General features: G+C 36.9%; 2 protein-coding genes across 2 annotated transcripts; both read right to left on the minus strand.

Moving 5' to 3' along the window:
* Positions 1-2,206: 2,206 nt before the first annotated feature.
* On the minus strand, positions 2,207-3,268 carry LOC116122952 (60S ribosomal protein L2, mitochondrial). Its single transcript, XM_031408756.1, has 2 exons — positions 3,089-3,268; positions 2,207-2,986 (listed from the first exon to the last, which is right to left on the minus strand). Exons 1-2 carry the CDS (start codon positions 3,171-3,173, stop codon positions 2,484-2,486), a joined length of 588 nt encoding a protein of 195 aa, XP_031264616.1. The 5' UTR covers positions 3,174-3,268; the 3' UTR covers positions 2,207-2,483.
* A 359-nt stretch (positions 3,269-3,627) lies between these two features.
* On the minus strand, positions 3,628-8,132 carry LOC116122939 (protein misato homolog 1). The gene is made up of 10 exons (XM_031408741.1): positions 7,969-8,132; positions 7,626-7,703; positions 7,392-7,493; positions 7,032-7,077; positions 6,666-6,741; positions 5,888-6,236; positions 5,447-5,696; positions 4,822-5,064; positions 4,621-4,740; positions 3,628-4,382 (listed from the first exon to the last, which is right to left on the minus strand). Exons 2-10 carry the CDS (start codon positions 7,695-7,697, stop codon positions 3,934-3,936), a joined length of 1,707 nt encoding a protein of 568 aa, XP_031264601.1. The 5' UTR covers positions 7,698-7,703; positions 7,969-8,132; the 3' UTR covers positions 3,628-3,933.
* Between the last annotated feature and the right edge of the window lie 6,378 nt (positions 8,133-14,510).

Below are 14,510 nucleotides of genomic sequence, written 5' to 3' on the forward strand. Positions count from 1 at the left end.
CGAAAAACTGGTTTTCCCTCCAAGCCGGTTCGGTTAACCGCTTTTGAACACCCATAGTTTCCAAGATGTTCTAAGCGTGGGTCTAATCGGGATTAGGCCAAGGCTTTGGGCCATCATTTATCACTGTTACAGTTAGACCTCGTCAGGTCCAATACAAATTTTAGCCCATACAAAGATCATCTCATGACACAACCAACATACAAGTGCTTTTGATTCTTTTAAACAATTTTAGCGCACACACACAAAACACTTTTGGTCTATCGTGTTCCAAAGTAGTTTCCTAGTAAATCAATGGAGAATGAGCAAGTAGAAACACAAGATCAAGGCACAAATAGTATAAACTGCACATTGACTGCAGAATTCCACAAGTATATCTAGAATGTAATGATATGAATGAATTAATAATAAGCACAAACACCTCTCCCATCCAATGGTGAAAGAAAAAACAAACAAAAAAGCGAGTCTGGCAAAAGAAGAGCAAAAGAAATAAGGGCTCCGTTTGGTTCATTATTTTACACTTTTTAGAAAAGTTTTTAGAAAAAAGTTAAAAAAAGTTGAATTGGGCAGATATTACGATGTAGGATTTAAAAATAAATAAAAATACCCTTTAATTTGTTTATTTCTAAACACCTCCCATGTTTGTTTATTTACTAAAAACTCCTATAATAAAACATTAAAAGTTAACAAAAACACTCCCAACCCACCCATTAAATATGGATAGCCAGCCACCACCGCCGGACGATGGCCGGATTCGTCGTATCAGCACATGACCGGTTGGATCTTGCCGGTCTTGCTCCGATATGATTTTTTCCGGCCAGATCTACGGCTAGATCTAGCAATTGATGACCAAATTTGGCCATATTTGCTTGTCAAAGACGGCCAAAGATACGACCGTCGTTGATGGTCAACGACGACCTTGTGTTGGCCGTCGTTGACGACTGATTACGGCCAAAGATCTGACCTTTTTCGACCAGATCCATCGTGGATCTGGCCGGAAAAGGTTAGATCGGCACACTACCGGCCAAATTCAGCCGGTAGTACGCCATTATACTAGATTCTGACAATTTTCCGGCGGCGATGGCCAGAATTTGATAAATATGGGTTGTTAGAGTTTTTTTGTAATTTCTAAAAAAATATTTAGAAATATTTAATTAAATTAACAAATTTAGAGAGTTTAAAAAAAGTTAAATAATATTGTGAGTTTTTACAATTTTACTGTTTAACTTTATTGGGGATACTAATAGTAGTATTCCCAAATGTGAGCCAAACGAGACCAAGATTTGTAACAAGGAGCTCATATAAACATATCCATTCTCCGTCGGTCTTAAACATCAGTCAATTAAATGACTAACAACTCTAATAAGAGTCTTAGATTGGGAATTAAGACTTTAAGAAGGTGATCATAAAGATCTATTACAAAATATTACTTGCATAAGATACGCGTAAAGGCCGGTATGACCTATGACGATGGTTTTCAATTTATTTTCTTCTTCTCGTTAGGGATGCATATGAGATAATCAACCTCACCTCTAACATGATTTAATGATAACTGTTAGTATACTTGTTTGCGTGAAATACTACATATATTAATAGAATAACTTTAAAAAGCTGATGATGAACTACCAATAAAAAAGTCAAACCTAGTTCAACACAGGACATGGAAGCAACAGTTAGTTTAAGTTTCACGTATCAAAACTCTAGTGGGCCTTTCATACCAAAAGAAAGGTAGCATCTGTTAAAATTAAATATGAATATCATCATCCTCAGTTCCTTGTCCACACACAAAACCAAACTCTAAGAAACTGAATTTTAAAGAAAAGACTACAGAAAAGCAGAAAACAAGTCAGATTTCAATTCAAAATGTCTGAGATTCAAAAGATTTTGATCTTATTGACAATCAAGAAGAGGTTCTATTTCTGAGAAAAATTAGATCAAACATAAAATTCACTCCACTTTTTTTTCTTTTTTTTCCCAAATAGCAAGTAATTATCTACACTTGTAGCAACAATATTCGCAACAAACACAGCAAAACTCAATTCTCAAATCATTGATGCCCGACACAAGTCAAAACATCATCAATCGCACAATATTCAAATAGCAAAAGTGAAATAATTAAAAAGAAAAAGAAAAGAGTAAAACCAATTAAACTAAAGCTCTAGGCATTTGAAACAACTAAAATCAAGAGGATGTTCTATTCTGAGAAGAATAAGACCAAAAATACAATTCACTCTCCTTTTCCAAATAGCCAGTAATAATGTACAGTTTTTGCTACCATATTTGCAACAAAGCATATGGAAACTCAATTCTCAAATCGTTGATGTCAGTTGCATAATATTCAAACAGTAACAAGGAAATAAAGAGCAAAACTGATCTAACGAAAGCCGGAAGCATTTGAAACAACTAAAATCAATCCAAAATTAGACTTGAATCTTATTAACGATAAACACAAAATCTTTCTGACATCAAACACATAATAATCTCCTTTACTTTCTCTTCTTAGGATGAGCAGTCTTATAACCACACTTACAAGGCTTTCCCCACGGCGTAAGCGAAGTCCTTCCATGATTCCCACTACTTTTGCTTCTTCCCTCACCTCCTCCATGAGGATGATCAACCGGATTCATCGCCACTCCTCTAACCACTGGTCTTCGTCCCAACCACCGGCTCTGCCCTGCCTTCCTCAGCTTCTTCTGCCCATGGCTAGGGTTTGACACAGAACCAATCGTAGCCCGGCACCTAGTATCAATCATCTTCTCATCTCCCGAAGGCAGCCTCACTAAACAGTATCTTGAAGTGGGTTCCTTCAAAATCTTGGCTGAAGTGCCCGCCGAGCGAACTAGCTTCCCGCCTTGACCGGGGTTGACCTCAATGTTGTGAATAATTGTGCCGATTCGCATTGCCGCGAGTGGCATACAACTTCCTATTTGAGAGTTTACGTCGAGATGAGCCATTGGGCCCATCATTTTCTCTTTCAATGATTGGGTTTCTGCGAAAAGATTGAAAATTTAAATTCTTTTAGCCCTAAGGCTTTTGCGGATTCTATAGTTCAAAGATTGAGTTTTTATGAATACAAAATGATTCAGATTACCTGTGGAGAAAGAGCGGAGAGCATTGGACGGCGGGAGAAGCTTGGAGAAGAGAGACGAAGCTGAACGTAATCTGCAGAGCGCCATGGTTGTCTTTGATCTTTGCGTTTCTCTGTGTGAGTTTTAGGGGTTAGGGGTTTGAGGTCTTCTGCAAATCGTGAAATGTTCTTTGGAAGACAAAAACGACGTCGTTACTCATTATACTCATAGATAAGGACTAGGTTTTAAGTTTCAAAAACATGGGGCAGTTTAATAATTTGGAGGATAGATGGGGATGTCCATAATTTTTCTTTCTTTTTAAGAATAAAATTAAATACATAGGCTTATATATAAATGTTGGGTGTCAAATGTAAAATAAAATAGTTATTGGACGGGGACCATCATTCTTTAAGGCCGTAAGTTCAACAAGCCTTTCGTTAAGTCCTTACACTAACTGACTCTAACAAAACCATCCTTAATGTCTCCGGTGCCTTAATGTTGGACACGTTAATATTGATCGCGATTCTGCTGTGACAATAAGGGAAGATTACATTTTCATCCACTTTCGAAAATTATTGGAATTGTAACAAAAGATCAAATAATTAACGAGAAAAATCATCAGCATTACAGTGTTTTGGAAGCCAAACAAGTTATGAAGAAAAAGGAATACGTTTAATATACAGTTTCTATGAAGCAAAAGCGTCTCCGAAGGTAAGAGAGACATGAAAAGGTTTTATCGAACCAGAGAGAGATTCGTGATCTGGTGCAAACGTTCATTCAATCTATATGGAGTTGTTGCAAGGATAATAAGCTGATCATTTCTGAGGACTGACATTGACAAGAAGGTTTGGCATCTTGATGTTGGCTCTTAATCTGAGTCGGAGGACAATTCATCATTGGGAACCAATGCCGTAACCATTTTTGACAGTGTCTCTCCCATGTCGTCAATTTCATCTTTCTCGAATCTCCAACTTCTAAGTAGCTCAGCCCCGAGAGCTCCACGCTCTATTCCAAATTTTCGTAGATTCCCCAGTCTATTTTGAAGAAATGGCAAAATGGCGTTGCTTGAACGCAATCTAGCAGCCATTGGGATAGAATGAACATCGAGTGATCCTCTCAATTTAGAACCTGAAATTGGGCTGTCCAAGAGCTCACCATGTTGACCAACAAGATTCCCGAAAATTGAAGGAAATGGCAAGGGTATGGGAAGCGGACAACGAGCAACTGATAGATGACAAAACATCGGTCTACTTGTTGCATGTTCATAAACAGCATTAACCGAATCCTTCACTGCAAAAACTGAAGCATGATGGCCACCTGTTGAGCAAAGGCTAGAGGTTAAAAATATTAAGCAGCAAATGCATAAAAATTTAGAACCACATTAATATTTGAGATGCCGATAATATAGTTCAGTAAGCGGATGTGTCAAATGTGTAAGAAATTAGATCTGGGTTAAATTATGAACTTAGACATTGACTCGTATGATTGAATATCATGTAACAGAAAGTTTCCACTGACAAAAAATTAATCGAAAAGGAGACAATCTAAATGGTACCTGACCCAAGTGCTCCATGAACAATCATGGATTCCACAGCCTGAAAGTCCTCCACATTGTCTGCTACTTCTGGTGTCAAAGGCTGCAAACTCCCAAGCAAAGATTGCTCACCCTGTTTCCCTGAATTTCATTGTCCTGAATGGTTAACCTAACTCATTGCTTATAAGTAGAGCAAGGAAAGTAAGAACATCGATATAATACCAGTCAATGGTGGTGCTGGCATTGCAACATCCAGAATAGACACCATATTCTGCCTAGCTTGCCCGGCTAACATTTGTACAAAACCATTAACATCCACAGCACCAGAGACAGCAAATGAATCTGCAGTTGGCCCAACTGGCTCCATCCGGAAAGGAAGACTGGCAGAGTGTACAGCCGCAGCATAAACTGCACTACAGTGGTAAGCTTTCTCATCTTCAATGCGGAGGAATGTTGAAGCTTTACCTTCAAAATGACAAGCGGAATATTAGTCCACAAACAAGAAATGTAAAGGTAAAAAACAATAAACAACAGAGACTATCATTAGAAATCAAGGATTTTGAGTATGAACACTGAAATATATGGACACCAGAAGAAAATACGAGTCTATGAAAAAATTGTCATACAAACACAAATGAATACATGCACTCCAAAAGAGTCTATCTAATTCAAATCAATCAAAGAAACCCAATGAACAGTTACTTTTTTTAAGAAAAACAAAAACTCCAGAAAATGCTACTAAATTTCATGACAAGTAACAATGCACAAAAGATACACAGGCTGTATAACATACAGAGGAAAGTTGGAAAATCATGTTGACTAATGTATTTAACAAAATATTGCTCACTTGTACTCAAGGAGGGTAAACCAACTGGCACAATCAATTTACAGTAGGGTGCTAATCTTGAAAATGAAACCGAATCATGAAGGTGCCTGAAGACTGTCTGCTTCCTGCTTCTCAGGTTCATATAAGAAGTGGGACTGCGGGCAGCATAAAGCAACACTGGAGTGTTAGTGTACTCATCAGCAATATTCTCCAAAAAGTCTGCAGCTACTGCTGAAAAACCTCCAGAGTCATCAACAATAAATTGAAAACCCTGTCCCAAAAAAAAAAAAAAAAAGAAAAAAAAAAATGTGAGGGCATTGAGTGTAACTCATATGAGGTGCATACTGGGTCCTCCAAACTTCAAGGGGCATGAGATAAGCAATCATCTCTCTTGAAACCAAAACAGTTTATGTCATTGAAAGTTCCTAATAGGAAGTAAAATGCTTCTTAAGTGCAACATACCTGAATATGGTCACACTCTTCTACAAAAAAGCGAAGCCTCTCACATATGTCCTCTCCTTGAAAACTTCCAGAGAAAGCATCCCTTCCAATTCCATAATTGTCAAATTCCTGAACATCCATCCATAATCCACTTAATTCATAGAGACTCTGAGGATGATAGTGGACTTTTGAGAAGTCAGTCCAAAATTGTACACCATTATCTAAGCATTCAACTATATCCTTATCCTCAATTTCTCTTTGAAAACCATTCCTCTTATGTGTGAGGTTTTCCTGCTCTTCCTCGTACAAACTTTGTAAGAACAAATTCTTCTTATGAGGCTCAGATGCTTGAGTGGAAACACTACCTTTCCTGCACATTGATAAACAGAAATTCAATTTATTTAATTGCCATGTAAAACTACAATAGCATATTTAGCAATGCATAGACAAGTTTAACACACCCAAAATGAGAAAGAAAGGGAAAGCATATGGAACCCAAATTTAGAGGGCTTAAGAATTAACTCTTATCACTGACGTCAAAAACAACAAAGAACTTACGCAGTTTCCCTATTTTTCTTTGCTGAAAAATTTTAAGAACTCTATCAAATATGCAAGACAACAATTAAAGAACAAATTCAGGTACAAACTACACCAATTTTATATTTTAAAAGGTTCTCATATTACATAAATATTATTGCTAATCTTTTTTCTCTTTCTTTCTTACTCAATCAAGAACCACAGGGATTGCAACTGCATATCAGAGATATTAATTAAAAAACGTTAAGAAAAAAATTCTCACCATGTCACAACATCTGATGGCACAGAGGAAGCCTCATTGTACAATGTACCACGTGAACTGATTGATCCAAGGGATCCTGCAACATTTAAACTACAAACATAAATCTACAAAGGAAAAGCACAAGTCTTTGCAGTCTCTTTGGACACTTAGTAAAATAAGAAAAGTAACAAGACTCAGATAAGGTCCTAGCTGATAAAACTCGTAAGCTTCTGTAAACATCCATTATCAGTACCACAACGATCATAGCATCTAAGAAAACATTTAATCATTTCAAGTTCCCAAGATGATACTAACAAGTTGATCCTATTTGCTAGAGCAAAACTCAGTAAATCAAGTATTTATCAGCATTGCTTATAAATGAAGTACCTTGAAAGTCAACTGAAACTAGGCGGGGAGAATACGTAAGAACCCCCTGCAAATTTTTACCAGACAATGTTGTAAAATTTTTATTTCATCCATGAAATGATGCAAACCAAAAATAAAATGAAGAAAAAACTGAAGCAACGGTCAGCAATGAGATCTCATCAGAATTTTCATCTAGATTAAAGATTAGATACTATAAGGGTCTGTTAACCCATCAACTTCACCAAAAAATCTCTCAAACCGCTCAACTCTCCACCCGAATGATTGAAAAATAACCACCCGGCACAAGTCGCAACCGCAAAAAAAACTTACAACCACGGAAGCAATTACCTAATTACAGAAATACAACGCAAAAAGCTCCACCTGATGTGTCTCTCCGGAGCGGTAAAGCACGTCCATATTCAGACACTGATTCTTGAAGACTGAATCCCCTTCAGGATCCGAAGCCAACCCAAGTAATTCATCCTTCAAAATTAGAAATACAAAATCTTATGTTCAAACAAAAGATATCAAGCTAAAATTTCCCACTAGTAAATAAAGATCAATAAGCAACAAAAGTTACTCTTATTTTTGTCGGTGTGAGTGAATAAAGTTTACCTGGAAGTTCCAGAAATGAGAGCCAATAAAATTGGCAAAACCTCCTACTTGAATTGTCACGATTTCTCTCATAATTGCCTGCTAACAAAACAATGTTAATAGCATCTAAAAATGAAAAATGAAAACAAAACAAACCCAAGTTCACTAAAAGTTCCTTAATGAATACTGCTACTGTATCTAAAATTGAAATTAAAAAAAAAAAAGTGAAACCCAGGTTCACCACCACCAGTAAAGACCGACCGCCACGGGAAAAACGAACCCAATTCCAGAACAAAAAAGAAAAAATCACTCTTTAATGTTAAAGCCGACCAATGATGCTGCCGCAAGCTAAATGAACACAAACCTAAGAAGGGTGAAGTGGGGTCCAACGGTGGGGCCCAAACCTGTGAGGAGAGGGGCGTGAGGGTGTGCCGGAGTAACTGGCGGAGCGGAAAGCGACGAACGGTGCGTGTAGGTGTCTATGTGGAGGTGGTGCAGTGGGTTTTACGTTTGTGAAGAAGAGTTCGAGGAGGAAGTGATGGGTTTTAGAACAGCGTGGTTAAACTTTAATTAAGTTAATTTGAAGTGAAATTCCAATAAACCCCACTACTAGTAGGGTAATAACAATATGTCTATTTTTCAAGACGAGTAATACTAGTCCTACAAAGAAACATACAAAAAGGCATATTATATGCCTTTTTATAAGACTAGTATTACTCTTTTCAAAACATGAGCTAAAGACTCTTCAGGGGTAAAAAGCTAATTTCTTTATGTTGTAACAAAAGGGCCGATTAGAATTTGACGATGACCTTAAAAAATCACTTACAAATATTTTACGCTCAATCATTCAATAGAGTTAAGACTTTTTTCCACTCAAGTAATGACTTAATAATAATTTGATCGTGGAAGGTTGGGTTTTGATGATTGAGATTGAGATTGATCAAAATTTGACTTAAGAAGATCGACTACACAAACTCTAATCCCTCGATTGTTTGCGATTGGCGGGGTCGACGAAAATAGAGGTTGAGAGGCTTTGGTGAGTAATGATTAAGAAAAAGAATGGTAGTGGTATTAGATCGCAATGATACCAAAATCAGAAACTGAATTCAAATTTGGATAATAAAATAATATTTTAAAAGTTTATGAATAGAAAAATATCATTAAACTATTATTTGGGTAGAAAAAAGTTGTCAATATAACATGATTGTATCTTTTATATACCACAATTGTTAACACATAATTAGTCGATAGTTATTCTCGAGATGTTGTCTTTGTTCTTCTCTAAAAAGTGAAGTTCACGACCCATCGACCTTTTACATTCGACTTTCGATATTGTTTTAACTTAAGACACAGTTATAGCATCCTTAGGCGTTTCTATTTAATTATATCACGAAGGTTCAATGCATTAAGATTTTTTACGCCCTCAAACACTCCTGAAAAGACTAATTTCACTTTTTTAACATAAATTTATTAATAAAAATTTAGACTGAATGGAGCCCTAGTCCAATTCTGAATTAACAGATGATTAGCACTATCTTGTGAATTTTCTAACCTCAGGGGTGGTTTTGTTACTTTCCTAGGTTAAATAATTCTAAGAACTTACGACATGAAACATATATTCATAAATCATTACATATTATTAAACTTGGCGACAGATAATATTAAACATAAAACTCATAACAAGAAAAAAAAAATTATGGTATTAATTCAATTAAATTAATAAGATATTCATCGAAAAAGATTTGTAAAACAATTAAAAAATAATAAAAACTAGCAATATCTATAGAACACTTGTAATACATAATGTAAAAACTTGAAAAAAAAAATTAGCAAATTTCATACACACATAAATTTCATAATAATTAAGGGTATAAGTTTCTAGCATAGTCTTATTGTTTTAATATGTATTTTTTTGTTATAAAAATTGTTATAATCAACCAGTAAACACAAACTAACCACCAAATCAAACAATCACAAAGATTCACACAAATCACATCAACAAAAAACACAAGATATACCGTGGTTCACTTATCCAAATTGAATAAGCTATTTCCACGTTGAGCTCCGGAAATAGGAGAGCTCGCTGCACTAATTATTTGTAAAGATCCAACCAAACGATTATAAGCCTATCAATCTCTCTTTGTTACAAGAAACCCACACCGTAACTTCTCCTAGAGACACTCACTTGGAATCCCCAAGAACAAGAGCAAATCAGCCCTCTTGATTGATTACTAAACCACCCAATCAACCCAAGTTACAAGAGTTTCTAAAGTGAACCAAACAACTCAAAACAAAGAAGAAAAACGCGTAAAAGAGTAAACTGTAAAACAGAAGAAAACAGCAGCCAATTCCTTCATTGACTGTGCATCTCTCTCCTTTTACATTGTTGACTCATCTATGATTCTCAGCCATCAGATTTGGAAGAAATCAATGATCATGATTTGTTTCAGCCAAATGCCAAACGCTGCGTTTCATTAAAGTGTAGAAAGGCCTTATTTCAGTCTTCATTTCAACAATCCCCACCTTGAAGACTTGAAACTCAGGTAGTGTAGCTCACTCTAAACCATATCCCTCATAGCTCCAGGTCACTTGTGATTACTCCACTGACAGCAACTTCAAGCAATGATTGAACTTTGCTGGTGTAATGACTTTTTTCCCCATATTTGCTGGATTTTCTTCAGTGGCAACCTTCTTCAACTCAACTACTCCTTGGGCAACTAGATCTCTCACAAAATGGAATCTGACATCTATATGTTTGGTTCTTTCGTGATAGACTGGGTTTTTACTGAGATGAATCGCACTCTGGCTGTCAGAGTAGATTATGACCTTCCCATCAGATAGATTTGCTTCTTACAACATTCCCTGCAACCACACAGCCTCCTTAAACACATCTGCTATGGCTATGTACTCTGCCTCAGTTGATGACAATGCTACAATAGGCTGCAACTGAGATTTCCAGCTTATACAGTTTCCTCCAAGTGTAAAGTAATAGGCTGTAGTGGATTTTCTAGTGTCCTTATCACCTGCAAAATCAGAATCTACGAACCCAACAAGATCAAGCATAGTAGTTCTTTTGGAGTACTTTAAACCAACACTTAATGAACTGTTAAGGTACCTAAGAACCCATTTCAAGGCAGTCCAATGTTCACTGCCAGGGTTGGACATAAATCTACTAAGCATTGATATAGCAAAAGAAAGATCAGGTCTAGTGCTTATCATTGCATACATTATAGAGCCTATTACACTTGCATATGGGACATCATTCATCTTTATCATCTCAGCTTCAGTTTTAGGACATTGACTTTTACTTAGCATAAAATGGTTTGCTAAAGGCATGGAGACAGGTTTACAGTCAGTCATTTCAAACCTATTTATCAATTTTTTCAAGTATGATTTCTGTTCAAGTTTTAAGCAATTATTTCTCCTATCTCTAGATATAACCATACCTAACATTTTCTTGGCATTACCCAGGTCTTTCATAGCAAATTCTGAGCTTAGTTTCTTCTTCAATTCTTGTATTTTTGACTTAGATCTACTAATAAGTAACATGTCATCAACATACAACAGTAGATACAAAGGCAGATCCTCATCTAAATCAAAATAGAAGCAACTATCATATCTACTTCTTTTGAAACCCAAGCCCACTATGAAAGTATCAAATCTTTTGTACCACTGCCTAGGGGCCTGTTTGAGGCCATATAGTGACTTGTGTAACAGGTATACATGATTTGGCATTTTATAATCAATAAAACCTACAGGCTGACACATAAAAATCTGCTCATCTAAGCTGCCATGCAGGAAGGCAGTGGTGACATCAAGCTGCTCCAATTCTAAGTTTTGGTGAGCAGCAATGGAGAGCATAACCTTGATGGTTTTGTATTTCACTACTAGGGAAAAGACTTCACTGAAGTCTATTCCCTCTCTTTGCGTATAGCCTTTGGCAACAAGCCTGGCTTTATACCTAGGGGGATCAGAAATAGACATACCATCCTTTAATTTGTACAACCATTTACATTGAATAAGTTTTTGGTCTTTGGGTTTAGGTACCAAAGACCAGGTTTTGTTTACCTCTAATGAGTGCATCTCTTCCCTCATTGCTGCTTTCCATTTGTCTTTCTCTTTGGACATCATGGCCTCCTCATATGTTTCAGGTTCTGTTCTTTGGACTTCTGTACCTGCAAGCAAAGAAGTAAATATTAGGTCAGCATAGGGATATCTAGCAGGTGGCCTTACCTCTCTTCTGGTTCTGTCCCTTGCAAGTTGGTAATGATGTAGATCACTTTGTTGATGTTTAAGAATTTCTTCACCAGTTTCTTCTTCTGGTTGTCCATGTTCTAACTGTTCAGTTTCAGTTTCAGTTTCAATTTGGGGTTCTGTTTCTGGTTGGGTAGGGTTAGGCTGATATGCAAGTTGCTCCACCTCAATTTTTGTACTTCCTATAGGGTTAGGGTAAGAATCAGTATTCCTAACAGTTTCTTGATCAGTGACAGTGTCATTACAAGGGAATTTACTCTCATTGAACACTACATCTCGGCTCACTATGATTTTTACCCCAGGTGTTTCCCTATCCCATAATATGTACCCTTTTGTGCCTTCTTAGTAACCTAGGAATATGCATTTGGTGGACCTAGCCTCAAGTTTTCCCCCCACAGTGTGTGTATAAGCAGCACACCCAAACATTCTTAGGTGGTTCAAATCTGGTTTCCTCCCAGTCCATATCTCTTCAGGGCATTTCCCATTAATGGCGGTGGATGGGCTTCTGTTTACAAGGTAGACTGTAGTAGCTAATGCTTCTCCCCAAAATGAGTTTGGTAGTCCTGAGGTAAATAAGAGGCACCTAACATTTTCTAGTAAGGTTCTATTCATCCTTTCTGCCACCCCATTTTGTTGAGGGGTCCTAGCTATAGTTCTATGCCTTAAAATGCCATGCTCTCAACAAAAACAGTCAAACTCAGTGTTGCAAAACTCTAGCCCATTATCAGTTCTTAAGGCCTTTACACTCTTACCAGTTTGGTTTTCCACTAGTAATTTCCACTCCCTAAACCTGTTCAAAGCTTGGTCTTTGGTTTTCAAAGGGAATGTCCAAACTTTTCTGCTGTAATCATCAACTATCGATAAGAAATAACTATTTCCACCATGAGATTTAGTTCTTTGAGGTCCCCAAAGGTCAGAATGAAGGTATTCTAGGCAGTTTATGGCTAAGTGAGTCCCCTTTGAGAAACTCAGTCTATGTTGCTTTCCTAACACACGGTTTTCACAGAATTCCAGGTTAGAGATAGTGTCCCTACCAAACATCCCCTGATTACTTAGGATACTCATACCCTTCTGACTCATATGCCCTAACCTAAGGTGCCATTTTTCAGTGGTAGACAGTTTACTATGAAGCATAGTAGCATTAAAACATTCAGAGTCAAAAGCACCACACAATATATAGAGACCATTCCTCTTTTCCCCTTTAAGAACTAGGTTCTGATTTTTATACACATACAAGCATCCATTATTAGCCTTATAAGAACATCCAACCTCATCAAGGGTCCCTAAAGATATGAGATTTCTTTTTAAATCAGGGATATACCTCACCTTGGTTAGTTTTACAGTTTTTCCATCAGTTAATCTAAGGGTTATACTGCCTATTCCCTTAACACTACAAGGCTGGTTGTTTCCCATATAAACAATCTCATTTTCATGTAATTCTAGGTCCTGAAACCAGTTCTTGTTTGGGCTCATATGGAAGGAGCAGCCTGAGTCCAGGACCCATTCCTTAGCAGTGTCAGATGTTGACACTTTCAAGACCTCAGGCTCATCCAGTTGGTTCTTACTAGATACTAGGTTGCTTTCAGTGTTACCCTGTTTTTGTTTCTTTAACCAATCAAAACAGTTCTTTTTTATATGACCAGGTTTATTGCAAAAGAAACACTTCCTAGTGTCAGATTTAGTTTTATTGTTACCCTTCCATTTTTTCTTGTTTTTAGACCCCTGTTGATACTGATTTGTCTTTCCTGTTTGACTAGATTTTGACCTACTTTTTACAAACAGATTACTCCCAGATCTTTTATAAACCTTAAGCTCTAGTTCCCTAGCTTTGAGTCCAGCAACTATCAAATCTAAACTAGGTACAGTCCCTGAATACTGCAAAGCATTCTTTACAACAATATAATCTTCGGTTAATGAATTTAGTAAAAGCATTGCTAAGCTGGTGTCCCCTAGTTCTTGATCAGTTCCTTTAAGAATTAAAGTCATTTTCAAGAATTCATCTAGGTTATCCTCAATTGATTTATAACTATTCATTTTGTACGAAAATAAAGCACCCTTTAAAAACGCAAGATTAGGTGCTGACTGTAAAGAATAAAAGGTTTCGAGTTTACCCCATAGGGCTAGAGGAGTTTCTAGCCCATCTACCTTTCGCAAGACATTGTCTGATAGATTCATCACTATGAGGTTGTACGCTTCCTCATTGATCTCATCCTTCTTCTTTAATTTCTCCTCTGGCCACTTGGATTCGTCCTTCTCCAGAGCAATCCCCACTTTGTTGTGAGAGAGTAGAGCCTTCATTTTTTTCTTCCAACTGCCGAAGTCAATCTTCCCGTCGTATTGAGTGATTTCAAGTCGTGTAGTTGACATATTGTAGGTGTTTGTGTTTAGATTCAAGAAACCCCAAATTTAGATCCAAAATAGGGGCAGATTCGAATTCCCCAAATTGATGAGTGAAGAACCCTAATTCTTCCAAGAACCTTTCAAATTGACAATTTAACACTTGAATCTATACTACTAGGACTCTAGATTACTACGGAATGACTCAATTTGAAAAACCCCCAAATTTTGACAAACCCTAGAAATTTCCAAGAACCCTAGATTGTTCCAAGATTCACCAAATTGAACGATCCTCGCGCCTATTGGCTCTAATAC

This window comes from Pistacia vera, unplaced genomic scaffold (assembly GCF_008641045.1).
Source record: "Pistacia vera cultivar Batoury unplaced genomic scaffold, PisVer_v2 Contig139, whole genome shotgun sequence".
Lineage (NCBI taxonomy): Eukaryota > Viridiplantae > Streptophyta > Magnoliopsida > Sapindales > Anacardiaceae > Pistacia > Pistacia vera.

What these genes read in the sequence shown, in the direction of transcription:
- LOC116122952 (XM_031408756.1), bottom strand. Translation starts at nt 3,173, where the DNA reads ATGGCGCTCTGCAGATTACGTTCAGCTTCGTCTCTCTTCTCCAAGCTT. An exon ending in TCTCCGCTCTTTCTCCACAG is followed by an intron (nt 2,987 to 3,088) that starts GTAATCTGAATC and finishes ATCTTTTCGCAG; the next exon opens with AAACCCAATCATTGAAAGAG.
- LOC116122939 (XM_031408741.1), bottom strand. Translation starts at nt 7,697, where the DNA reads ATGAGAGAAATCGTGACAATTCAAGTAGGAGGTTTTGCCAATTTTATT. An exon ending in TTTACCCTCCTTGAGTACAA is followed by an intron (nt 5,065 to 5,446) that starts GTGAGCAATATT and finishes GTCATTTTGAAG; the next exon opens with GTAAAGCTTCAACATTCCTC. An exon ending in TCATGGAGCACTTGGGTCAG is followed by an intron (nt 4,383 to 4,620) that starts GTACCATTTAGA and finishes TTTGCTCAACAG; the next exon opens with GTGGCCATCATGCTTCAGTT.